Source organism: Musca autumnalis, unplaced genomic scaffold, assembly GCF_047663935.1.
Source record: "Musca autumnalis isolate F117 unplaced genomic scaffold, ASM4766393v1 scaffold_3, whole genome shotgun sequence".
Taxonomy (NCBI): domain Eukaryota; kingdom Metazoa; phylum Arthropoda; class Insecta; order Diptera; family Muscidae; genus Musca; species Musca autumnalis.
The window spans coordinates 39,407,857-39,435,425 of NW_027411866.1; the positions used below are offsets into that span (position 1 = coordinate 39,407,857).

Here is a 27,569-nt window from a genome sequence, read left to right on the forward strand (position 1 = left end):
TTGCATAAATATTTATAGAAGATAAACAAAAAAAGCAATACAACCAGACACTAGGAAAGTTTAGAAACAGAAATGTAAACATTTCAAACCAAACAAAACAAAGAAAATAAAATCCAATGAGTCAAATTAAATATGAAAACAAAATAACTAATGTCCAACGATAAACAGTAGAAGCCTCCGACCAAACCACAGATAGATGCAGTTGCAGCCATTGCCACCATGACAACGCACCCAGTGCATACTGAAGAACAAATTTACCAAGTCACTAACCTCCCTCTCTGTTTTTTCTTAACGATATCTGCAAGAATACTTAAGCAAACATTAGCTAGAATTGGTGGCTGACTGGCATTGTGGAATGAATGGACAATGTCTGGACAGTCGGCCAATAAAAATTATGCACACAACACATTGAAATGCGTTTAATCACCACTTGGCCTAATCCAGAAAAACAAAAAACCAAAAGGAGTAACACAGAAAATACCAAAGAACAAAACATAAAAATTGGAAAAGCGAAAACTGGCAGAACAAAACAAAAGAATAAAGCACTCAAAAGTTGGAATATCAACATAAAAACAAATTCAATACGCAACACACATATTGGACGGGATAGGAGGAGACGACATTGTTGGCACAGGGCACCTAAAGCATTCTACAACGTGGCAGCACGTCACCATTTGCCATTGCATTATCGTTGTCATTAATATTACATGCATTATTGGGGCATATGTATATGGCCTCCTCAGAGTCAAACGACCAAAGCAATTCGCTCGCTGCAACAATTGTTGCCACAAGGCCTAAAACTTTCATAAAAATGTTAAATGTGTGCATCCAGCTTTAATTCTTAAAAGACTCCCTGAAATAAAAGCGTTCACATGTTGCGTGTTGAAGGCCCATTATCATCATCGTCATTACTTGTTGTTGCATTTTCATGCGTAGTTTTTGAAATTCTTTTCCAAGCTAAAAATGGAGGTATACTCACTCATTCTGTAACGCCCCACCAATCGAGCATGTTGCCACATGCAAATCACTTGAAAGGCATGCCAAAGTAAATAAAATTAAAATGAAAAAGAAAAAATCCATTAACAAAGAACGTTTTGGTGGCTGGCTAACTGGCCACAAATCGAAAACTTGCAACGTCGATGTAAACTTGTTTTTCAAAGTTTTATCGATAGTTTTACAAATTTAAAGTGTTTTGTAACTTTGTTGTAAGTGTAAAGCACACACAAAAATTGTATGAAACTAAACGAATTGAAATGTTATATTACAGAGGCTGGTGGTGCATACTAATTACAAAATTACCACAAATGTTAAGGAGAGAAAATTCTTAAAAGAAATGTTTTATTATTCCAAAGGCATTCGATTTTATTTGGACCTAAGAAAATGGTTTTGAATTTTGTGAAGCATTCGATTTTAGTAGAGACTAAGAAATTTATTTGTAGGCCAAAGGCAAATTTTAAAAAATATCAATGTACCTTGGTGATGGGTTTCAATTTTAAATCAGTCCCCCCATTGAGATGAAATAAATTCGATATCATCCAGAATAGGCATATAACAACCCATTTACTTCGTTTATATTCATATTTGGTGCTTATTTTTGTTCCAAATGCTATAGAAGGCCTTAAAATGCCATAATATGTGTTTTTTGGCGAATCGGTTTAAAACGGTTCTGAACCGGTTATGCGAAATTTTTGCATGTAATAAATTCTCTTTGCCCAAGGAAGACAAAAACATCAAAATAAGTTTTTTATTTAGATTTTTCATTGGAAAACAAACCAAAAGTACATTTATGACGGTTCAAAAGAAAAAATAACTCAAATTTTGTTTAACAAAATATCCAAAAATTTTAGGAAAAATTTCTTCAATAAAAATTTTAAAAATTTCAAATACATTCGATTTTGTTGCGTCTAAGAAAATTCACTACAATTCCATAAGAATTTTTAAAATATTCCATTTAGAATTCTCATATTGTAAAATTTTCACAACCGGTTCATTGAAGCAATAATATATGTATTAAAAAATTAATATTAGTGCTTATTTCTATTTCTAAATGCTGTAGAATGCCCTAAAATGTCATAATATGCATTTTTTGTCGAACCGGTTTAAAACGGTTCTGAACCGGTTATGCCAAATTTTTGTTTAAAATAAATTTCCTTTGCCCAAGGAAGTCAAAAAACGTTGAAATACATTTTCTACTTTGTCGTTTCATTGGAAATGAAGCCAAAAGTTATGAATCCGAACCGGTTCAAAAGGCAAAATAGCTCAAAATATGTACTTTTTTAACTAAATATCCAAAAAAGTTACGTGAAAATTCTTCTAAGAAATTTTAAAGATTCCAAATGGATTTGACTTTGTTATCGTCTAAGAAAATTCTTTCAAATTCACTAAGAATTTTAAAAACATTCGATTTAGAATTCTAATACTGTAAAATTTTCAATACAGGTTCATTAAACCCTACTTAAAATACTTTAAAATTATTTTTGATGCTTAGTTCTTTTCCGAATGCTATAGAACGCCTTAAAAATGTTAAAATATGCACATTAAGGCGAACCTATTCGAAACGGTTCTGAACCGATTATGTGCCATTTTTGTTTAAAATGAATTTCCTTTGTTCAGGGAAGGTAAAAAACATGAAAATAAGTTCTTTTCTTTACTTTTTCCTTAAAAAAAAATAATCCAGAAGTTTTAAAAGAAAAATAACTTAAATTAATTTTTTATACAAATTTATTATTGAATTTATATTCTTATTAATTTTTTTTTTTTGATTTCTCATCTTATTTTCGTATTAGGCTTTTCATTTTGTGGCCAAGATCTACATAGAATTCGAATTCATATTTTTTTTCATAACCGGTTCACCAAAACCCACCTCTTAATACCCGTAAAAGTCAATTTTGGTGCTTATTTTTTGTTTCAAATGCTTAAGAATATCTTAAAATTTTATAATATACAAATTTTGGCGAACCGGTTCAAAACGGTTCTGAACCGGTTATGCGAATTTTTTGCATAGAATAATTACTTTCAACCCAGGGATTTTAAAAACATCAAATTCATTTTATTTTTAATCGTAAATTCAGCTATTTGGAAGAAAAAACTTTTTATTTTGAAACGGTTCAAAAAGAAAGCGAAACAAACGCATTAAAAACATGCCATTTTAACAAACGCATTAAAAATTATAGATAAAATGGAAAGTTTTTGTTTCCGGTTATGGTTTACATAATGTTGAATTCAAATTAAATTTATTTCAACAACCGTTTCAGAACCGATTTGTCTATCAAACAACACAATAGTAACCTTAAAATGAATTTCTCGAACCTATTTCTTCTTCCAAATGCTGTAGGGTGTCTTAAATTATCATAAAAGTATTATTTGACGAAACGTTTAAGCAAAATTTGTACACAAAGTGAGTTTTTTTGCCTAGGGAAGTAAAATGCCACCAAAATATTTTTTACTGACCAACTTCAAAGAATTTTCCACTTTAAAATGTCAACTCCGGTTTTTTTTCGAATTAAAAATGAAAATACATTTTTGAAACAAATTTGCAATAAATTTCTCTCTAAAATTTATTACGATTGCAATTTTGTATGTGATTTATGTTTCAAATGTATCCACAAATCGATTGAGACCAAAATTAGCCTTAACCGGTTCAGAACCGATTTGAACCGGTTCGCCCAAAATGCCAGATTTTAATATTTTTTAAGCAGTTCTACGTCATTTTCCATAATTTGAGCCATCAAATATAAAGAAATTCAAATAACTACCACTTTTGTTATTTTTAATTAAATTTAAAAATTCAAAATTTTCTTGCAAAAAAGCCTAACCGGTTCACTAAAACTTACTACGATTGAACAGTTTTATGTTATTCATGTTAATTAAGTGTCCACAAATCGATTAAGACCAAATTTAGCCATAACCGGTTCAGAACCGGTTTGAACCGGTTCACCAAAAATTTCAGATTTGAATATTTTAAACAGTTCTGTATAATTTAATCAATTTTTATAAAATTTTATTCATATTGTCTTTCATAAATGTCACATTTGACATTTTTCTTTTTCAAATCCAATTTTTTCTTATAAATAACCTTTTACTGGTTCACTAGAACTTCCTACGATTTTAATTTTTTATGTTATTCATGTTGACTACGTGTCCACAAATCGATTAAGACCAAATTTTGCCATAACCGGTTCAGAACCGGTTTGAACCGGTTCACCAAAAAATGTCTGATTTGAATATTTTAAACAGTTCTGCATCATTTTTGTATAGTTTAAGCCGCTAAAATTTACTATTTGTAAAATTTTACAAATCCAACATTTTTGTAAAATGAACCGTTTCGCCGAAAATGTTAACATCTTTAATCTAAGTCACTATGAGTCAATAAGTGTATATGTTTACAACATAAAATTTACACTTTGTCATATTTAGTTTTAAAAATTTTCTTAGAAATAGAATTGAACCGGTTCCTTAAAATTTACCGTGATTGATCATTTTTATGTTATTTATGTTCATTTAGTGTCCACAAATCGATCAAGACCAAATTTAGCCATAACCGGTTCAGAACCGTTTCGAACCGGTTCGCCAAAAATGTCAGATTTTTATATTAAAAAACATACTGAACCATTTTTACACACTAATAACAACTAAAAATAATTTTTTCCATAAAAATTTTACAAAAACTTGTTTCAATTTAGTTTTATTTATGACCAATAAATTATTCAAAAATCTATTTCTATTTTTAAGAACTTGTCATAAGAAACTTGTTTACATGAGGTTGTGTTCTTAATCCATTCTCATTGAAAATGATCGATTTGTGGTTTTTTGCTTTTTGAGTTTTCTAAAACAAATTAATGTAACATGAACATGAAAATTAATCAATAAAAAGCAATCTCTTATTTGCAAATTATGTACGAGTATAATCTCAATTCACTTGGCCTCAATGTGGCCGTTAAGTCTTTCTTACCAGCTATCTCAGCAACGGTTATTTAATAGGCATGGCAAAAAACAATGGCGCTTGTTAAGTAACTTCTTGTGTAGTTGTCTCTTCCAGTGACATTGTTTAATTTTCAGCTACTTACTTTTCTACATGTCTGTCGGTCTGTCTCCATTAATTAGCTTCGCTTAAGATTTATATGATCTCACAGAGAGTGTCATTTTTTTCCTAACCTCTTTGTCCCAGTCTGTTTTTTCAAATGCCGCCACGGGGAATTCAAGCTGGGAAAAGCATTTGAAATATTTTGGTTAACCGTAATCCACAATTACAAAGTAATGAAATGAAATCCACGTTGAATGGCTAACGTTTCTCTCTGCTAGTGACTGGCAATCCCTGGCTAAAAGGTTGATTAATCGAGCCAAGTCACAATTATGTGGTGGCCAAGTGATTTGTTTTTGTTTTCTTGCAAGCCATTAAAATCCACTGTAAATTGCTTGTTCAACATGTGTTTTGAAGCAAAAACACAAATCTTTTTTTTTTTTTTCTTTCATTTGTCCTCAACTTGAAATACCAAATTTTGATTATCAAAAGATTAGCAGCAGCAAAAATATTATTAAAGTGTTTGCTCATCAAAGCGAATCCATAATATTTTTAATTAAAAAAGGCAACAAGTTTTTTAATTGCATTTCTAACTACTTATTTGCATGACTGAGTGACTGACTGACGGACTCTATGAATGAATGACTAATGATTCAATTTTATTCATGCATCTGCCAATTTTTCATATTATTATCACTTATGTTGATCTTCATTGCTTGAAATGTGGGTTGCAGATTATACCCCCGCTCTCTATCTTTCAAGTCAAGTGTAATAATCATTAAGAAATCTGTGTCATTTTTTTTTTTTAATATTTGTGTTGAATCGATTAAAAACAACGCATATCCATATATATAAAACTGAAACTTATATTTCTATGTTTTTTTTTTATTTCATTTCAGATACTTCATATGAAAAAGCATGCAGGCGTGGCTCAGCACCAGCGACACCCATATTGGGTCAAAAACAAAATCAACAGGAAAACAATACCACATCAAGATTTACGAATTTCTTTTCTAAAAGGTAAGAGCATAGCACCGGAAATTTCTATCATATTTTCTTCCTTAAAAATCCAAATATTTGCCTTTGAAACAAAATAACAGAGAAAATATCGGGTAAAAAATTCAGATAAATGATACGAAAAGCCAGGTTATTCGTTGAAATATTTGTCAATATTGGTTTCACTGTCCACAAATCGCTATATGTGGTTTAAATGAAATAAAAGAGTCGAGTAACCGGTTCAGAAAGTACACATAACCAGTTCTAAAAGTCTAAAAAGCCGCTTCGAAAAGCCTAATAGTTACTATCTGCATCTAAATGTTTCAATAATTTAAATTGAGGTCAAGGAACGATAGAATTGTTAAGTAACCGGTTCGAAATTTACACATAACTGGGTCGGAAAGGCAAGCTATTGATAGAAATATATATCACAATTAATGCTGCAGTACAAAATACCATTCTTAGTGCTTCTAAATTAATATTGAGATCCAAAAACCGGAAAAATACCGAGTAACCGCTTCCAAAAGTTCAATTAAATCGGTTCGAAAAGCCAGTGCATCAGTTCAGATATACATTAGAAGTGACACAAGAGTATTTTAAATCCTATTATAAGCAATATTTTCAAATTAATGAAGGGTAACCGCTTCCAAAATGCAAGTTAGTTGCTCGGAAAGCGAAATAATCTATTCCAAAATTTGCTAAAGGCGATTTCACAACATTTCAAAAATTAATTATAAGATGAAATTGTAAGCAATATATTCAAATTAAAGAAGAGTAACCGGTTTAAAATGCAAGTTAGTTGCTTGGAAAGCGAAATAATCGATACAAAAATTTTATAAAGGCGAGTTCCCAGCATTTCAAAAATAATTATAAGATAAAATTGAAAACAAAAGGCGAGTAACCGGTTTAAAAATTCACATAATCGGTTCGAAAATCCAAATTCTCAAATCAGAACTCATCTTCCATTCCAGATTTAGTCGTCTTAATGTTTTTTAATCAAAAATTAAATCGAAAAGCTAGAAAATATCGGGTAACCGGTTCCAAAAGTCCAATATAATCGGTTTGAAAGGTCAAACAATTTAATCAGATGTCTCTCAGGAGTGACTGAAAATTATTTTAAAATATATTATGAGCAATATGTTCAAATTAAAGACGAGTAATCGGTTCAAAAATGCAAATTAGCGCCTCGGGAAGCCAAGTAATCGATTTATATATTTAATTAAGGTTTTTCACAGCATTTCAGAACTAATTTTTGACATATAAATAAAAACAAAAGTCGGGTAACTCATTCTCCGTTGCAGATTCAGTATTCTTAATGTTTTTAAATCAAAATTTGAGATAGAAAAGCGAGAAAATATCGGGTAACCGGTTCCAAAAGTCCAATATAATCGGTTTGAAAGGTCAAACAATTAAGTCAGATGTCTCTCAGGAGTGACTGAAAATTATTTTAAATACTATTATGAGCAATATGTTCAAATTGAAGACGAGTAACCGGTTCAAAAATGCAAATTAGCGGCTCGGGAAGCCAAGAAATCGATTTATATATTTAATTAAGGTTATTTTACAGCATTTCACAAATGAATTTTAAGATATAAATCAAAACAAAAAACGGGTAACCGGTTCAAAAATATAAATAACCATTTCGAAAAACGAAATGAGTACTTCAGGAGTACTTAGAAGAGATTCCGCATTATTTAAAATACAAAAGTACAATACAATATATTCAAGTTAATGCCGAGTAACCGTTTAAAAGCCTCCACTAACCGATTCAAAAATCATTTTAGCTGTTCCGATATCTAGCAGGTGCTGCTTTACAATAGTTAAAACATTAATTATATTCCAGAAGCAAAAATTAATGATGGAATTAATGGTTTAAAAATTAAAATAACCGTTTTAAATATCAGATAATTTTATCAATAATGCTATTCTAAAAATGTTATTCTACAACTTTTCAATTTTTTTTTTTTTTAAACAAAACCTTCGAATATGTATGAGTAACCATAGAATGTTTTCGAATGCCTATTAACAGTGATTTCACAATCATAAAACATGTATTCTTGTTCAGAAGTAAAAAATCAAGGGCGAGTAACCGGCTTAGAAATTCAAATAACCGGTTTGAAATTATAATTAATTAATTCAAAAATGCCCTGGATCTGATTCCTGCACTTTTCAGGCTTCTTTTAAAACCAAAACTGGCAAATATAGACGAGTAACCACTTCTACACGTCAGATAACCGGTTTAAAAAAACATAGAATCTCTTCGATTAACTGAGTAATCGTTAGGAATATTCTATGTAAATGTGTCCACGACCTTACCTTTACGTTTTTCATTTAAAACACCAGATAAAATTCGAGTAACCGTTCAAAATATCAAGAAACCGGTTAAAATTAAAATAACCAATACAAAAAAGTATTCACTAGGAATATTTTATAAAAGAACACCTTAAATTTTCAGTTTTTATTAAAAATCGAGTAACCGTTTCAAAACATCATGTAAACGGTTTAAAATGTCAAAAAATCGCTTTGAAATTATAATTAATTAATTCGAAAATGCCATGGATCTGATTCCTGGACTTTTCAGTATTTATTTAAAACCAAAAGGGCCAAATATAGACGAGTAACCACTTCTACACGTCTGATAACCGGTTCAAAAAACATAGAATCTCTTCGACTACCTTAGTAATCGTTAGGAATACTCTATGTAAGTGTGTCCAAGACCTTACCTTTACGTTTTTTATTTAAAACACCAGATATAATTCGAGTAACCGTTTCAAAATATCATGTAACCGGTTAAAATAAAAATAACCAATACAAAATTCAAAATACTCACTAGGAATATTTTATGAAAGAACACCTTAAATTTTCAGTTTTTATTAAAAACCAAAAAAAAATTCTTGTAACCATTTCAAAAAATCGAGTAACCGTTTCAAAACATCATATAACCGGTTTAAATGTCAAAAAATCGCTTTTAATCGTTCAGATGTACCTCCGCATTCTTCAAATGGCATATGCCAACAAAAACTTGCAAGAAAAGTTAAATAGCCGGTATAAAACAAAAAGTAACCGTTTTCAAAGAAACGAGTAATCGTACAAAATATCGTTTAAAATTTATTTTGGATAAATATAAATTATATTTAAGGGAAAGAAAAAATAAATTCAAGGTAAATTTAATATTAATAACGGGTACAAAAAATTAAGTAATCGTTTTCCTTATTCATTTCACAATGAAACCAAAAACAATAGTTCTGAATAAGTTATAGAAGTTTTTCGGTAACCCTTCGCGTTTATTTTTCATTTAAAAATCAAAATAACATTTTAGTAACCTATACAAAACATCAAGTAACCGGTTCATAATGTCAAAAAATTGTTCGTAAAGTTTTTCAGATGTGTTTCCACAAACTTAAAATTGCATATGTTAACAAAAACTTGCAAGAAAAGTTAAGTAACCGATATAAAACAAAAAGTAACCGATTTGAATGAAACGAATAAACGTACAAAATATGGTTTAAAAATAATTTTGGATAACGATAAATTATATTTTAGTGAACAAAAAATAAATTCGGGACAAATTTAATCCAATAATTTAATCAAGACAATTTAATAACCGGTATCAGATATAAATTAATCGCTCTAAATATTTTTAATATGTTATAGAGATGTTTTCGCGACCATATCTTTTTATTTCTGATTCACAAGTCAAGATCAAAATCAAGTAATCGATTCAGAATTTCAAGTAACCGGTACAAAATGTCAAATAACGCTTCTAAAATTGCGTAGATGTACATATGTCCATATTCTTCACACTTCATATATATAAAAACATGCACGAAAAGTTAAGTAACCAGTACAAAACAAGAAGTACCCGGTACCGAAATTGAAGTAATCGCTTCAATTTTCCTATTTGAATTGCCAACGAACCCGAGATTCCAAACCATGATTGTCGCTAGGAAAAAGATGGTCATTTCATTGGCAGTCTCATGGAACACACCCCTTGGCCTACAACAAAGGAAATACCCACAATAAAAGTCAGCTTATTATTGGCTTCAAGCCAAGAACATAAAACTCGTCTAGGAAATTGATAATAAAATAGGAAATCGAAATCGACCATAAATTTTATTTCTTTTAATTTTTGGAAACTAAAAACCAAGTGATTCATTAGACCTTCCTTTTACCATTTGCCTAGTTTGAAGGGGTCCGTGCTGCAATGGATAAATGCCAACTGTGAGTGAATTCAAGTAGTTCGTTGAAGTTAGTTTATGGTGTTACTTAACTATTGCCGTCAAGAAGCTTGAACTCCCGAATTCAATTCTTGACTCTAAGCCAAACAAATTTGTTATGGACAATAAATGAAAAGTGGCAGTATGCTGTTAACACAAAGACGACAGGTATCAACTACCGACTTGCGGAGTTGAAAAAAATAACTTGGCAAGTTATTTTCAACGAGAAAAAACAACATTAGCGGGTGGTATGGAAATTGTGGAGGAAATTGTTTGAAAATATTTAATATGCAGGCTAGTAGCAGCTATGTTTCATGGTTTATTTTCTGTTTATCTTAAACTTCTGCTATTCATGCCAAGTGGAATAGCATGAATAAGGCCTTTGTCATATAAAAAACCTAAAGAAATGCTGCTGCTCTTTGTTGGCCATTTGAATTTTGTGAATAGACCGTTTTTTCCAGCGTTTTGTCAGTTTGTGCCATCAGCAGCACAATGTTCCTTCATGTACAGGTTTTTATCTTTTCGTTTTGTGTGAATTTTTGCCTCAAACCCAGTGAATGAACCAACAAATCAAGTTAACAAAGCTTACATGCACTTTGTGTAACAGCTTGATTCCAGCGAGCTCTTTGTCAAGTTACGATCTAAGCAGAGGCAATGGCGGCCAAGAGGGTTACAGGACGCCAAGAAGAATTTTGGTTATTGGCTGGCTACATCATTTGAGCCTGATGGTGGTGGTAAGTTTTGTTGTAACCACAGAAAACACACCAGCTGTGCTTCTGCTGCTGCCGCCACAGCCGCTTGATTGCGGTTAAGTCTTTGAATTCTATGTTTGTTTTTTCTTTTTGGCCAACAATTTTTAACCACCAACAAATAGACCGACCAACGTTTACCCATACAGAGCGAGCGACTGACTCAAAGACCGAATGAAAACAAAAACTTTGAATGGTCGGTCGTCATTTGAAGGCAATTTGCAATGAGTCAGTGAGTTTTGTGGCTCTATCCTAGTTAGTGAAGTGGTGCACAAGTGCAACTCTTGGTGGTTTTTAATAGATCACCACCACTAAACACTATGCTGCTTGTTGTTCTTTTTGTGTATGTTTGATGCCAAAAGGGTTTCTCATTAAACGGCTTTTGATGATATTTATGATGTTGTAGTTCTTGGCTGCTGGGATGCCATGTGGCTTTTTGGGAATTTTCATGAACTTTTGCTAAGCAAAAATAAAAAAAATCTATAAAATCATAGAAAACTCAGGGATTGTGGTTTTTAAAGGGTTTCTAAACAATTCGTTTAGAAACCGACGATTTCAATCCCATTTTGAAATCGTTTCTGTGAGGAATTACACTACTGATTCCAATCAACCTTAATTTTTCTTCGTTTTTAAATTTTGGTAATTTTAAATTTTTTTTAACCGACTTCAAGGCAAATTTAGAACCGGGTCTATTTGTTGTTTGATTTTGTATTTCATTGCTAACTTTCTTTTTCCCATTTTCCTTTCAGAACGAATGCTTTGAAACGTACAAAGTCTGTAACCAAATTAGAACGCACTAAACGAGGTTCGGGAGGCTTACGCGGCTCTCGTTCACACGAAAGTTTATTATCCAGTCATGCAGTAATGTCAACCATAGGTAAGTTCACACTCTCTAGCTCTCTCTCTCTCTCTCTCTCTCTCTCTCTCTCTCTGAAATCCTTCATTTTTAACTCATGCCTTTGTCCTTTACAGATCTCTCTTGCACCGGTGCTGTGGGTGTAGCACCCGTCCATCAATCGGTATTGGGTCGCCGTTATTGTTTCCAAGTACGTGGTGGACCACGCGGTGAACGTTATTACTCCTGTGGCTCACGTCAGGAACGTGATTTATGGATTTATTCGTTGCGTAAATCCATTGCCCCAAATGCTGAACACACCCGCCACACTGATAACTCTCTGAAGATGTGGATATACGAGGCCAAAAATTTACCACCAAAGAAAAAATACTTTTGCGAATTGCATCTGGACAAGACCCTGTATGGTCGTACCAGTGTTAAGCTACAAACTGACCTACTATTTTGGGGTGAATATTTCGATTTTCCCGATATACCTGATATTAATGTGATCACCGTCAATGTTTTCCGTGAGGTGGAAAAGAAAAAGAAACGTGACAAGCACATGTTTGTGGGTTCAGTGAAAATACCCATTCACGAGGTGACCACCCGCCTGTTCTCCGAAGATTGGTATCCCATATTGAGTGAGAAAAATGATAGCCTCAATCGCAATGGCAAGGAGGTGATACCCACTTTGCGCATTAAGTGTCGTTTCCAAAGTATTGATATTTTACCCATTAATGTGTATGCGTATTTCTTGACATATCTCAAGGAGAACTATAAGAAGGTGTGTGAGACCCTGGAACCAGTTATTGGTGTTAAAGCCAAAGAAGATATTGGACAATCATTGGTGTTGCTAATGCATGCCCAAGGTTTGGCTGGAGCCTTCCTAACAGATGTGGTTGCCTTGGATCTGTTGCGTGTGGGTGATCAACGTTTGACCTTCCGCGGCAATTCGTTGGCCACCAAGAGTATGGAAGCCTTTTTGAAGCTGACAGGCGAACAATATTTGCAAGACACTTTGGCCGGGCCCATTAATGAGATCATACAATCGGATCGTGATTGTGAAGTGGATCCCACCAAAGCGACTGGTTCGCTGCAAAGACAACAGGCCTCTTTGAGGGCTGCCGTGCGCAATGCCTGGCAATGTATCTATGAGTCACACAAAAATTTCCCCACTCAGCTGCGTAACTGCTTTGCCACATTCCGTGAACGACTGGAGCAATTGGGACGCCAAGATATGGCAGATAATTTGATATCGGCTTCGATATTTTTAAGGTTCTTGTGTCCGGCCATATTGTCGCCAAGTTTGTTCAATATTACCAATGGTAAGTCCATAACTTTTTAACATTTTTGATGCTCAGTTACAAGTTTCCCTCTCTCCTTTTAGAATTACCCTCATCCCGAGCCACCCGTAACCTTACCTTGGTAGCCAAAACCCTACAAACCCTGGCCAATTTCACCCGTTTCCAGGGCAAGGAGAATTTCATGGAATTCCTCAATGATTTCCTGGAACAAGAGGCCCCCAAAATGAAAGAATTCTTGCAGAACATTTCCACCCGCCCTGAACACACCACCCCCGAATCCATTTTGGATTGGGCTGGCTACATTGATCAAGGCAAACAATTGTCCATACTCCACATGCTGTTGAGTGAAAGTGTTTCCAAACTGCCTGAGGCCCGCCAACATGATTTGGATCCCTTGCAACATATTCTGGACGAAATAACCAAAGCCAAAGAAAGCAACAGCTATATGCAACACATGCCCTGCAACAACATGATGATGATGTCCACCTCCTCGACAAGTGAAAATCAGGAAAATCGTAATCCCGATGAAATGATGACTTCGCAAAGTTCTGCCGGTGGCCAAAGTGGTGTGGTCCAGCAAGCCCAATTGGCCCAACCACAACATGCTGTGGTCACCAAACCCATTCCCGCTGAAAGGGGTATTATGCGTGGAGTGCTTACACCCAGTTCTTTGGAGAAGAACATTTTCCGTTACAATGATCCCACAGTTAATGGTCTATTGCAACAGCAACAACAACAGCAGCAGCAACAACATGCCGCCAATTTGGATAAACGTCATTCAAATTCGCAGACCTCCATTGCCGGTCTGGCCTATACAGGGGGAATGCAGCATGCCCAAAGTCAAACATCTATTGCATCTTCATCGCAGCTAATGATGGCTGGTGGAGTCAATCATCATTGTCCACCCGCCCCCAATGCCAGCGCCACCAACACCATGGATCGTTTGTATTACACAGCCACCAGTTCCAATGGCAACCTTTCCACTGCCAGCCACAATGGCAATGACAGCGAGGTAAGCTCCGCCGGAGGCCAGGTGAGAGCCACCACCCTTCCCAGGGGTAACAATAATTATGATGAGTCCACTGGGGATTTCATACAAATCTCCGGCCTCGATACCAACAGTGCTTTTGTACGCAAATCTCCCACACCATTGCTAAAGAATCAGGCCAATCAAGGAGGAGTGGTAAGCAGTGCTGTCAGCATGTTAAATGCCTCCCAGCAGCAAAAGCAACAACAACGCCTTTTGAACAATTCCTCTCTGTCATTGACTCTAAGCGACCGCACTCCCAGCAAATTGAACTTGGGTATTCCCGATCACTCTAGTTCACCTTTGTCTCATAAAATCGCTGCTTATCCTCCCGCATCCCGTCAACGAGACTCAAATCCCAATTCAAATATGCCCATGAATTTGGAAGATTTAGATGATCTCTTTAAATATGCCGAAGAACATGCAGTTGTGGGTGAGGTCCAACCAACTTCAGCATCTGCTAAAAACAACAAAGAACAGCTATCGGGTAAGACCAGTCATGGTTCTAGTTCAGGATACCAAAGTATTAATACACAAAGTCGTGAGGACAACAGTAGCAGCAGCAATCAAACACAGCAAAGCAAATCATCTGGCATGGCAGCTCCATTGGCTTTTAAGAATCCCAGTTATCAGTTGCAACAGAATTCATCGTCGCAGCAATCAAATGCTGGGGGTCATCATCATCACCACCATCACCAAAGATCCACCACAAACAATTACAATTCATCAGGCCTAAGTGCCCATCAGCAATTGTTTGGTGGCAACAATAGTAGCAGGACCAAATCAAATGCTGGTGGTTTGGTGGCAGCTAGGGCAGCCTTGCTAAATGGTGCTGCTCCTCTAACACCCTCCTCCAGTGAGGAACGTCTTTCCAATGACAATTATCACAATTATGCTCCGGTAAATAAGCTGTTGAAATCCCCTTCACACGGCCACTTGGATGCCCAGCGCACCTTGAGTGGTGGTAGCACTTCATCTGCCTCCAGCTCGAATATGCAAGGCTATACTGTGTCACAATCGCAACAGCGAATGCCTCGAACCAATCCACAATTCAAAAGGGAAGATATTTATGCCCCCTTGAATAATGGTAGCAATTATATGACCTCGTCATCAGCTTCATCGGCTGGTAGCAGTGGTGGTGTTGTACATCCGGGCACAGTGGCAATTTACAATAACTCAGCAAGGCAGCAACAGCAGCAGGGTTCCAACAATTGTGCAGCATTGGTATTGGCCAGTAATGGACGTTATCAACGGCGTTTGAGCCTAGATTCGGGAAGGACTTTATCGGATAGTTCAACAGATACTGAGGGTAAGTAAAGGAATTAAGTAGTTACAGCTTAAAGATATTAATTTGTTTTCCTTTTTCTTTACTTCGTCTGTTAGCTCAATATCCTCCTCATGAGGGCAATAAACGCCGTCGCCAACCCCGCAATCATGTCAACAACAGTTCAAATGGTTTACAATCCAACCAGTTGAATGATCAAAATGGTGAAATCCAATTGTTGCAGGAAACTTTGGATACCTTACGCCACACTTTGGATCGTGATGAGGCTGAGTTGCGTGACTCCAGTGATGAACTGTTTGCCTTGCAGCGTTGCAATGGTTTCAATGGTTGTGGACCTAACGGAGTTGCCAGTTTAACCGCCAACAATTTGAGCCTACAATCGGAATCAACAATGAGGAGTATTATTGATAGGTAAGTTGGGAGATTTGAAAAACCCGTTTTCTCAAGTTCCCATATAGAGTTCAAAGCTTAAGCTAAAAAAAACAAAAACAAAATAGACATACCCCCATTATTATAAGTCTTCTTTTGTAATAGTTTGGATTTACCGAACAGATTTATAGCGTTCCGGATAACTTAAAGTTAAAAGTGATTATTGAATTTCAAGGAGGAACTTCTTGTCGTTAACTTTCAATGTAAAAAATATATTTTTAATGCCTCCAAATTGGTTTATTTTGCGTTTTCAAATCCATCAGATAGTAAAAGAACACATATAATATTGGCCCATAACCCTAGATATTGGTATGTTTTGGCTCAATTTTCAATCAATTTACTTGGATTTGTTTATTCTGCAGTATTCTTGAGTACAAAATAGAATAAATTGCGATTTACTATAAACATAACCTCTAAAAATGTTGGGAGCTTAACTTCAAAATTGTGCAAAATGGTTATTTTTTTCAAAATTGTCATTTAATTCAGAAGCAGTAATCGATTTTGCTCTAAATTTGAATGCAAAATATAAGAAATATTCGTTTTCTAAGGGCATAACCTCAAAACCCAAAACAATCTAACCTCAACCAGTTGGCAAATTTAGTGCAAATTTTAATCTGTTTAGGTACTGTAATGAATTGTGCTGTCAATTTGAATGAACCAATAAGGAAATGAAAATTTTCAATAAGCTAAATCTCAAAACCGAAGTGGACCTCACATCATTTTTTTTTTAAATTTGTATTCCTATACAATTTTTATTTAATTCAGAAGCAGTAATGCATTTTCCTGTCAATTTGAACAAACAACTAAAGAGATATTGATTTTCTATGGTCATAACCTCTAAAAACCAATTCAACATAACCTCACAAATTTCGAAATTGTCATTTTAGTGCAATTTTTATGTGCTCAGGTACTGTAAAGCATTGTGTAGACAATTAGAATGATAAAGATTATGGAATTACCATTTTCTATAGACCTAACCTCAAAAAGCCATGACAGCCTAACCTCAAATATTTTCAAAATTGGTATTTTTGCACAATTTTCATTTAATTCAGAATCAGTAATGCATTTTGCTGTCAATTTGAATTGAAACTTGAAAAAGTATTGATTTTTTACGGCATAATCTCAAAAACTAATTCAACATAACCTCACAAAATTCAAAATTTTCATTTTACTTTAAATTTTAAATATTTTAGGTAATGTAATACACTGTGCAGTCCATTTGAATAAAAAATATAAAGAAATAACGATTTTCTATTGGCATAACATCAAAACCTAAGTAGACATAACCTCAAGATATTTTCAAAATTGATCGTGGTAGCAAAATGTCCACTCATTTCCATATTATTTGTAGTATTATAAATTGTAGTACTCGAAAGTTTTATTCTTTTTTGAAAATTAATTAAATTCCTAACCTCAAAATTGAATACCTTTTTTTTAATAATTTTCATTTGATTTCCTTTTCAGATTAATAACCATGGAGGAGGAATTAAGACGTGAACAATTGAAAATGTCCTTGGCATTGTCACACAAACAGCGAGTAATTGAGGAGCAGCAGGGTCAAATTGCCGCCTTGGATGCAGCCAATAGCCGTTTATTGAGCGCCTTGACCGTATTAAGGCAACGCTATGAGACACAGCATCAACAGCAAAATCAAACGCAGCAATAAGTACAGTTTTAGATTAAATTATATTAAAAACATAAAACTTAGCTTTGAAACTATTGCTCTTCTCCACAAAGAAACAAACCAACCAACAATCCCCTTCTTTAAGAATCTGTAATCTATTTAAAACTCCTTTTTTTGCTGTTCTACCTGTCTTGTATTTATATTTTAATTTTAAACAAAAAAAGTTCATACTTCTTAAATGTTAAGTTTTAAAACAAAAAAGTATTTTTTATCTGTTTTTAAAAAAGAATAGAATTTCCTCCCCCCCTCACAACAAAATCCACAGCCCTCTTAAAGAGTGTTTTTCAGTTTTAAGTAAACAAAACTAATAATAATAAATAAAAAAAATTAATATATAAAACCAACAAACAATGTGTGTAATCACTCCCCCATACCCTTACATTTTTTCTCACTTTAGAAGAAAATAGGGTATTGTTTTTTATATACGAAAAAAACCTTTTTTTGCTATTTTTTAAGTTAAGTTTCTCTCTTTTAAATTTGTATTTTATGGTAAATTTTTAATTTTATAATTTATAAATATTTAATCCCTTAAGCTTAAAAACAAATTACATATATACAAATGTTTCTTTAGAAGCGAATATTAAACCCACAAAAAATTAAAATATTTAAAAGAAAAAAATGCAAAAATATACTTCACAAAAAGTTACAAAACCCTGATTTTATATATGCAAATATTTAATCAAACAAAAAATTGAAATTTGTAAAATATTACTTTTATTATATTATATATGTATGTTATAATTTATAATAATAATATTATTAATAATTTTAACCAAAGTTATATTTTCATTCGCATCAAGAAGTTTGTGCCCCTACGCCTTAAGGTAATGGTCGCATCCGCTTGGTGTTTTTGCAGGAGAAAATTTTGCAAAAAGTTTTCTTCTTTTTAAGAAATAAAAATGTCCTGTAGTCGTGTGTAAATGTTTTTGTCCATGTTTTTCCCACAACAACAAAAGTTTTTAAGAATTTTTGTTTTTATTTTATTTTTTATATAATAGTTAAACCACAAACTCAAATATACAAAATTTCAATAAAAACAAAGCTTTTATTTTACAAAAAACAAATGGCTTTTAAATTTAAAAAACAAAAACAATATTAATTAATATAAAACCATATAAGCAATAACCAAAAATCCAGCAAAAATATTAAACCACAACTATAGAACGGTCTGGTCTACACAATAATCAACATTTACTATTCACAAAAGGCAACAACAAATGTTATATAGTTAAGCATGGTTATAACGAATCTCAAATGTGTCCCCATAGCTGAAAAATTCCATTCAAGTTGTATGGCTTGTGTAAAGATATATGACAACATGAATGGTTTGACCTTTTATTCGTTATAATCACTTGTTTGTCTGCATAAAGTTAACCCCATAGTTTCCTAATTTTCCCAAAAATTGCTTTATGAATATAAATAATTTGTCTATAAGTGTTTTATTTAGTATATTTAAGTAAAAATTCGTTCTCGAACGATCAAATGACACCAACCAACCAACCGCTATATTTAAACAAACAATTTTTTCCCAAAAAAATTAAAACAATCGATAAATAAAAACCACAAATACAAAATATTTATGAAATGTAAAACGTACTCAACTTGTGTTTTTTTTTTTTTTTTTTTTGTTGGGACCTGTAAAAGATGGGACATTCGATTTATAACCATGATGCAATAATAAGGTACCCATGTTAGCCCAGCTTATCATTTTTTTTGTAATAATGCTTGCCTGTCACACGAACCGTTCGTAAAAAAACGTATACGTTCAAAATTTGGTTCTTCTAAAATTTTACGAACCATTCGTCTTTATCTAAAAGCTTTCGTTTATTTCGGAAAAGCTTTTATATTTCAGGGTTTCGTAATGCTTATTTTGTGAATTGTTGCTGATGGCAACACCGATGACAAGCAAAAAAGACAAAAATGCATGGTAGAACAAATATAAGGTAATGTAGGTTAGGTTAGGTTAAAGGACGCGCAGCTGTCGTGTTGGACAGCCACTCCACTCGAAGACCTCATGGTCCATTGTGTTCATCCTATAGTGTGGGTAGGAGGCAAGAAAAGAAATAATTGCATAGAAGGTATCGAGTTTATAAGTAAGAAATAAGAATAATTAAATAATTAAGAAAATAAGGGAGAATTATTAAGAAAGTGCTATGGATTGAAAGACAATTGAGAAATTATTTATGAAAGGAGAGCGAGTAAGGAGGTGAGGTTTTGCCATAGTAAGATGCTGTAATTCGTCATGTTGAAGCCACTTCAGACCCTTGGCGAGAAGAAGCAGTGTTGTCGGCTCGGCTTGGCAGAATGTTGTCAGAGATGATAATGTATGTTCACCCATTGTTTGGATTCTCCTGGTCCTGAGCATTGGACAACGGCATAATAAGTGCTCAATCGTCTCTGTTTCTTCTTCATATTCGCATAATCTGCAGTAGTCCGTGGGGTCATGTCTATCCCATTTGCAGGTCATTGATCTTATTCTGCAGTGTCCCGTGATTACTCCAACCATTAGTTTCAGGTCAGGTTTTCTCATAGAGAGTAGAGAAGTGGTCTTCCGTTTGGAGAGGTTGGGCCAGATTGCCTTTGATACCTTACAGCCAGGTTCGTTGTTCCAAATCTGACCAGCCTTCTCCCTGTATACTTGTTCTAGGAGCCGCATGAAGTGACACAAGGGTGGCTTGATTGAGTTATCGATTTCGATGTCCTTTGACTCAGATCCGCGACGCGCTAGTTCATCCGCTTTTTCATTTCCCTCGATGTCGCAATGCCCCGGGACCCAGCACAAGGTAACGATTGATCGTAGGGCCTCCAAAGCTTTCCTGCAGTGCAAGACCGCAGCAGACTTGACTGAATGGGATCTAAGTGATTTTAGAGCCGCTTGACTATCCACATAGATAGTCACCGGCCAAGCTATGTCAACTTCCATGTTTTTTATCAACTCTGCTGCTTTCGTGACCGCAAAGATTTCGGCTTGGAAGACGCTACAATTTTCGCTTAGCTTGTACGAGATCCGTAAGTTGAGTCGCTGTAGACGCCCGCTCCTGTTCCCCCTTCCATCTTGGATCCGTCGGTATAAACCTCTATACCGGGTAGAGGTGGGGAGTTGTGGGTCCAGGCTTCTCCATCAGGTATCCGAACTTCATTATCGTCGAGGTGTAATTGTGGTGATATACGAGGGCAGTTCGGAAACTTCTTAGCCTAGCACAAAAAGCGCGGTATAAAGAGAAAAAAGTTAAGTGTTTTGGAAACTTCCATCTCTGTTATGAACACACGTTAAATTTCTGGCAAATCCTTCATATAGAAACAGGTGTTCAAAAAAGACGCATCCGCGATTTTTTTACAATGGAAAAATTAGACATGCGTGCTGTCATTAAATATTTACATGCTGAATTTAAACGTGGTCGTACAAGCATTGAAGATGAACCACGTAGTGGACGTCCAAAAACAGCAACAACAACAGAAATTGTAGCCAAAGGTAGGTATTAAATGATCGACGAATAAAAGTGCGTGAAATTGCTAATATCATGGGCATCTCAAATGATCGAGTCCATTTAATTTTGCATGAAGAACTACAGATGAAAAGACTTTCTGCAAGATGGGTGCCGCATTTGTTAACAGTCGATCAAAAACGCATAAGAATGAACATTTCTCAAGCTTGTTTGGATCGTTTTAAGCGAAATAAAATGGATTTTAAGCGTCGTTCCATAACTGTTGATGAGACATGGATCCATCCAGAGACAAAAGAACAATACAAACAATGGACTGAAGCTGGAGGAAGTGCCCCAAAGAAGGCAAAAACAATTCAATCGGCTGGTAAGGTTATGGCAACGGTTTTTTGAGACTTCAAAGGTATTTTATTGATTGACTATCCGCAAAAGGGTAAAACAATAAATTCAGAGTACTATTGCAACCTTTGGGTTCAATTAAATGTACAAATTCGAGAAAAACGTACTGGCTTACAACACAAAAAAATAATTTTTCATCAAGACAACGCACCAGCGCCCAAGAGTGTTTTAACAATGGCTAAAATCAACGAATTAAAGTACGAGTTGCTTGACCACCCACCTTATTCTCCTGATTTAGCTCCCAGTGACATTTACTTGTTCCCAAATCTAAAAAAATTCCTTGCTGGCGAGCGTTTTACCTCAAATGAAGATGCAATTACAGCTGTAAACCACTATTTTGAAGACCTTGAGGAAAACTATTTTAATCAAGGGATAGAATTGCTAGAAAAGCGTTGGACTAAGTGTATTGAAGTTTCAGGAGATTATATTGAAAAATACAAATATTTTTGAAAAACTAACTATTCTCTTTCATTGATATTCTAAGAAGTTTCCGAACCGCCCTCGTATAGTCACTGATTACCTCCAATCCCACAGATTGTCCAGATCGTCGTAAAATAACAGCGTGGCCATAGTCGATGTTGCGCCATGAGCTTATCTCCTTGAGTCGGAGAGCACTCTTTGCTGCCAACTCTTGCACCACGAGATTCATCGGATGAAGATCCAGTAATACATTGAGGGCAGCCTGTGGAGTGAGGGTAATGTAAATACTACAACAAATACAACTCAACAACAACCACATAGAAATTTGTTTTTATACCCTCCACCATAGGATGGGGGTATATTAAGTTTGTCACTACGTTTGTAACTACTCGAAATAATCATTGTAGACCCCACAAAGTATATATATTCTTGATCAGCGTGCAATTCTACATCGATATAGCCATGTCCGCCCGTCTGTGGAAATCACTCTAGCGTCCGAACGGATTGACGTAGGTTGATGAAATTTTGGGAAAATATGTTATATTTACGTAGGACTTTTGGTATTGAAAGCGGGCTATGTAGGTCCACGCTTTCGTATAACCCCCATACAAATTGACGCGTGACGCGTCGTCGTTTTAAGGAATTTTTAAGATATTTGGCCCATTTTACCACCGAATTGGTTGTACTTTGTGTCTCCAGAGGCCAAAAAATATTCCTACCAAAGTTGGGTTATAAAGGTCCACGTTTTGGTATAGCCCCCATATAAGGCCCCTTATAAAGTACGCGTCATTTTAATATATTTTGAATGTATTAGACCCATTTGACCAAAGAATCAGTTGTAACTTTGTATTTTGTGTTTCCAGAGGCTAAGAAACATTTCTACCATAAAATGTTTATATAGGTCCACGTGTTGATATAGCCCCCATAATACAATATCTCCCGATTTTCGATATTTTGAACGTTTTAGCCTCATTATCACACCGAGATGGCTGAAATTTGGTATTTAGTCTTCTTTAGGCGTATAAAACTTTCCACGCCATCATATAGCCCCCATAGAACGGTACCTTCCGAATTTCGGTATTTTGAAGGTTGTGGTCAAATTAATCCACCGAAATGGCTGAAATTTGTGGTGGAGGGTATAAAAAGTTCGGCCCGACCGAACTTAACGCTTTTCTTATAGCCCGTTTCCACGGTACGTCGTTCGTTCTCTATTCGTTGTTCGACCCATAACTACGTATAAATTACTTATTTCCTCACACAAAATTCTATGAACGAACGACGAATTTTCTACGTTGTTCGATTAGAAACACTCACTGAACGACGAATAAGTATGCCCCATCCCTAACAAATGAGAGAATTTATCGAAAAAATTAATTATGACATGTCTAAATTCAAAACTAAAAAATTTGTTGAAAACACAAACATTTTTAGAAAAAAGGAAAAATATGAATGAAAATTAATGAACTTAATTTTTTATATATATGCAGAAGGAAGATGGTTGTGTTTCCTTCTTAATTCTAGACACATTTCTTGTCCATTAGTTCAAAATCGCGTAAAAAAATCAGAAACAAAAAGGAAACAAATAACTGAAAGTCTGTATACACAAACATTGTTTTGACATGTCTCTCTCTCTTTAATTTTGAAAATAGAAACATATAAAAATATATTGAAAATACAAAATTATTCAGAATTTATGGAAAAAATTAATGAAATGTGTGTAGTTAAATATAAAAGATACATTTGAAGGAATGTCTATTGCTTTTCCTATTCATTTAATGTATATTTAATGTGTTTTCGGTTCAAATTTTCGTGAAAAGAAGGAAACAAAAATGAAGGAAATTTTGTTTATGTTTCTGTTAATTACGAATGGTGTCGTGGAAACGGGTTAATTCATGTACGTCGTTCGACAGGCGAACAACGTAATTGAAACGCTCGTGTGAACATGACATAACTTGTTGTTTGTTACGCTAGTGTCAAAAATATACAGTTAGTCAACTTAATTATTGCAAAACCAAAATGATTACAAAATTTTAAATAAAACGTCATTTTATTGGTATAAATAAATACCATTATTAATATTTTTGTTAACAATACAATTCTTACACATGTTTATTAATATAATAAAATAAAAAGTAGCTAAATTTCAATAAACATTTTCTTAAAATTAACAAAAATGAGTACAACTCATTATTTACACTGTCAACTAAAGAATTGCAAAATTCACAACTTTTTAGTCTTTCACGGTATTTTTGGAAAAGTTGGTTCTAATATTTCGTATGCACACATTTGGCATCAAAAACAGATTATAAACGTATCTGAATTTAATAAATAAGTTTCGGAATGTCATATTCCAATGGTTTTTTTTAGCCATTCTTGTTTATTGCATTTTATTTAGTCCCCCAGGTTAGTGGGCGACCTATTCCCGAATTTTTCCTTCCATGTACCTATGAATTTTCGATGGGGTTAATATCTAGACACTGGAACGGGATGTAAATGACTTTGGTACAGTTGTATAACAACCAAGTCCTACATAAATTAGATTTATGCTTAGGGTCGTTGTCTTGGTAGTACTTATATTGCAATTTGTTTGAATTTTCAGGGCCAACAGGCCCAAATTTCTCGACGCTTTTGGTTAAATCTTTTCCTAAAACGTCTAAATAAACCTCCTATGTCATTGTTTCTTCCAAAATCAGGATTTTGCCAACGTCATTGCTTGGTATACAATACCATAACTGCCAGTTTTCCGAACTTTGCGGTATGTATTAAATTTGTGTTTTCCATGGCTTTCAAGGGTTTTCCCAATACTTTTTGAGGTCCATTGTGATAGTACAACATAAATTTAGTCTCATCAGAAAATATAACGCCATCCCAATACTAAAGATGACATGAAAACTTGTCTATAACAAGTCTGAATAGTTTCTATATATTCTGATGGGAGGGCAATGGTTTTTACCTAGTCACTCGTCATGAGTGCTTGTTAATATGTATCACTTTTCTGAATTTTCCATGTGACACACTTACTCCAAAATCATTTTTAATTTGAAAAAAGCTATTTTCTGGTGCTGCTTTGGGGTATTTCGTTAATTTCTTTAATCATTCTACAGTCAATTCGTGTGGTTACTATTTTGGACCTGCCATGTAACGCCCTCAGTTTGAGCCTGCCTTCTTTCTCGGTGCGGTATATGATATTGTATACACTTCTCAGCTTACGAGAGGCGATTTTAGGGATTTCTCTTTCGGATTTACCATTATTATAATTGGAATAGACCAAATGTACCATATTTTCCCAAACCGTTTACCTGATTGTCTCTTTTTCTGAATATACCGTCTAAGCTACACACACAAACATTAATTTATGATCAAAAATTATGGATCTACATGTTCACATACCATAAAAGTCTTAAAAATCCTTAAATGCAAAACATCGCTGGGGAAACCCCACGATTTTATTGCACATTAATTCATTGTGCAATTATTTAGTTGACACCACAAAAACCGGGTACCTATCCTTTTTGTCCTTGTTTTTTGTTATTTCCAACCGATTTCTGCATTTATTGGCTTGATGTTGTCAATAACAGGTAAATCAACTGATATTTACAAAAAGCCCAACATTATTGAAAGAATTTCTTGTAGTAATTCCTAATTAAACATTTAAATTTCTAAAAATTCATCGTTTGCAATAATATAGTTGACTAACTGTATGTAAACAAAATAAGGAAATGTCTATAAATTATTTGAATTTAAAAAACTAATAATTTTTCACATTTGATTGAATATTTTGGAAAACATGAATGAAAATTCGTTACATTTTTAATTTGGATGTTTCCACATCATTCCACTAAATGCATAATTTCTCGCAGAAAGTAAAATTCGTGCAAAAATGTTTGGAGTCGGGAGAAGGGGAGGGAGAAGCTGATGCAATCTTTTGTTTTTGAAATCAAAGAAGCACATGTTTATAAGGGCTTTATTTTTTTTAAATTTAACAAATACCTCACATCATAACACACGTTGTACCGCCCCTATAAGCGAATCGTCGTTCGGAATAGAAATAAATATATAAAATGTCGTATGGAATTTGACACAAACGTTACAACCCAGTTCAGTCAGCTGTGTATTGCTGTTACCAGGGTTTGAAATGCTAACGCCATATTAGCAAAAGCACCGAATAGTTGCAGCTTTGCCTGCTAAAATTTCTTCGACAACATGTAGCAACAAATTTCACAAAAATATTGCTAGCGATGCTGATGCTATTTGATATTGTCGCTTTAATAAAAAAGCATCGGACACGCATACTCATATTTTGCAGCACACATGACCAACGCATATCAGAAAAGAGAATAAGCAACAAAGTTTCAACGACTTAGCCAGGTTTTCAGCAAACAATTGTTTTTTAGATCAGGGTTACCTGTGTAATGCATTAAAAATCACGATATATTTAATTCCACTTTTTCATTCAAAGGACATGTGAATTTGGTGAAGCTGTTCAATATATATATACATAGCGATTATGAATCTTCACGTAGGGAGCTACTCACAAGTGAGTTGCAGTTCACTTTCACCTACTCGAGCTATTATGATTGAGCAGGGAGGAGCACAAAAAGTGAACAAGGGTTGACAAGTCGGAAAATGGAAAATAATGGCGCGACTTGTGAACCCTTGAAATAATAAGTTGTGTTGCCATACCGTCATTTTTTGCACAAATAACTTTGAGATTAATTAATTCTTATTTTTTGTATAAAAAATAAATAAATTTTCAAATTAATAAACATTTCTAGCAAGAAAAATGTCAGTTATTAACAATCCACTGTAAAAGAACATGGATATTGGTAAAAGAAAATACAACATTAAAACAACATGGCAACATCTGTAACAGCTGTTCTTTTGTTTTGGCAGATATGTGAAAATTGTTTATTTACACTGAAGAATTCGTGAAATTTATTGGAAAATCGTAAAAAAGTGAACAAATGTCGTTTAAAAACGTCATTAAATGGCTACAATAAGTAAATGTTTAATGTTGCATTTTGGGTGATAACAGAAATGGCAAATTCTGAGGAATACCAAGGAAATGAAGTGGAAGTTGTGTTTAGCACCATCTCCCATTCTTTCCAAGACTGCGACCCCAAAAGATCCAAATCGTGTACATTACTCTCTCTAGGAATAACAATTGCAGACATGGGTTGCTCCTGATTGGGTCCTTGTATAGTTGTGAGCCGCTTTATGCAGAATGTACCTTTTTGATCTGTCCATACCTGAAAACTCGATTTAGGCCTTCCTTCACTGATACATACCACGGGCAACGTTTTAGTTACAGTACTTGCTCGGGCATTACCGTGAGATAGGGATGGCTCTCACGGTAATGCCCGAGCAAGTACTGTAACTAAAACGTTGGGTGGGTTGGCCCGACACACTAGGTCCATCAAGAATGATCTTCACGTTCTAGAGAGGGAAGCCCAACCATACTGGATAGAATCCCTTGCTCAACAAGCATTTCAAGTAGTTTTGAATAGCTTTCACATAGTCGCAGGTTCTAATGTAAACAAATATAGTGTGAATAAAGTCCACAACAAACCAGAGTAGTTTTTGCTCAACTATACTTGGGATATTGCAGTCGTCTAAATTCTTAGGCAAATATTGATAGCACCATGCACAGCACTCTGCGTCTTTTAATGGTGCGATGCCAAACCTAGTCATATAACTCCAGTGGATAGTTACATGCCATTCTTGGAACTGAAGGTAGACCCAATTTTGTACCAAATTCTGA

The 27,569-nt window shown here is 34.3% G+C and overlaps 1 protein-coding gene across 5 annotated transcripts in view; it reads left to right on the plus strand.

Moving 5' to 3' along the window:
* The window catches only part of raskol (Ras GTPase-activating protein raskol), a 484,925-nt gene extending 466,760 nt beyond the window's left edge, over positions 1 to 18,165 (plus strand). For all 5 annotated transcript variants that reach the window (XM_073971816.1, XM_073971817.1, XM_073971815.1 and 2 more), the window contains 6 exons: positions 5,920 to 6,040; positions 11,732 to 11,859; positions 11,955 to 13,142; positions 13,205 to 15,457; positions 15,532 to 15,844; positions 17,327 to 18,165. In XM_073971816.1, the coding sequence (XP_073827917.1) occupies positions 5,920 to 6,040; positions 11,732 to 11,859; positions 11,955 to 13,142; positions 13,205 to 15,457; positions 15,532 to 15,844; positions 17,327 to 17,528 (4,205 nt within the window). In that variant the 3' untranslated portion in view covers positions 17,529 to 18,165. The remainder of the gene's footprint in view (positions 1 to 5,919; positions 6,041 to 11,731; positions 11,860 to 11,954; positions 13,143 to 13,204; positions 15,458 to 15,531; positions 15,845 to 17,326) is intronic.
* Positions 18,166 to 27,569: the final 9,404 nt, after the last annotated feature.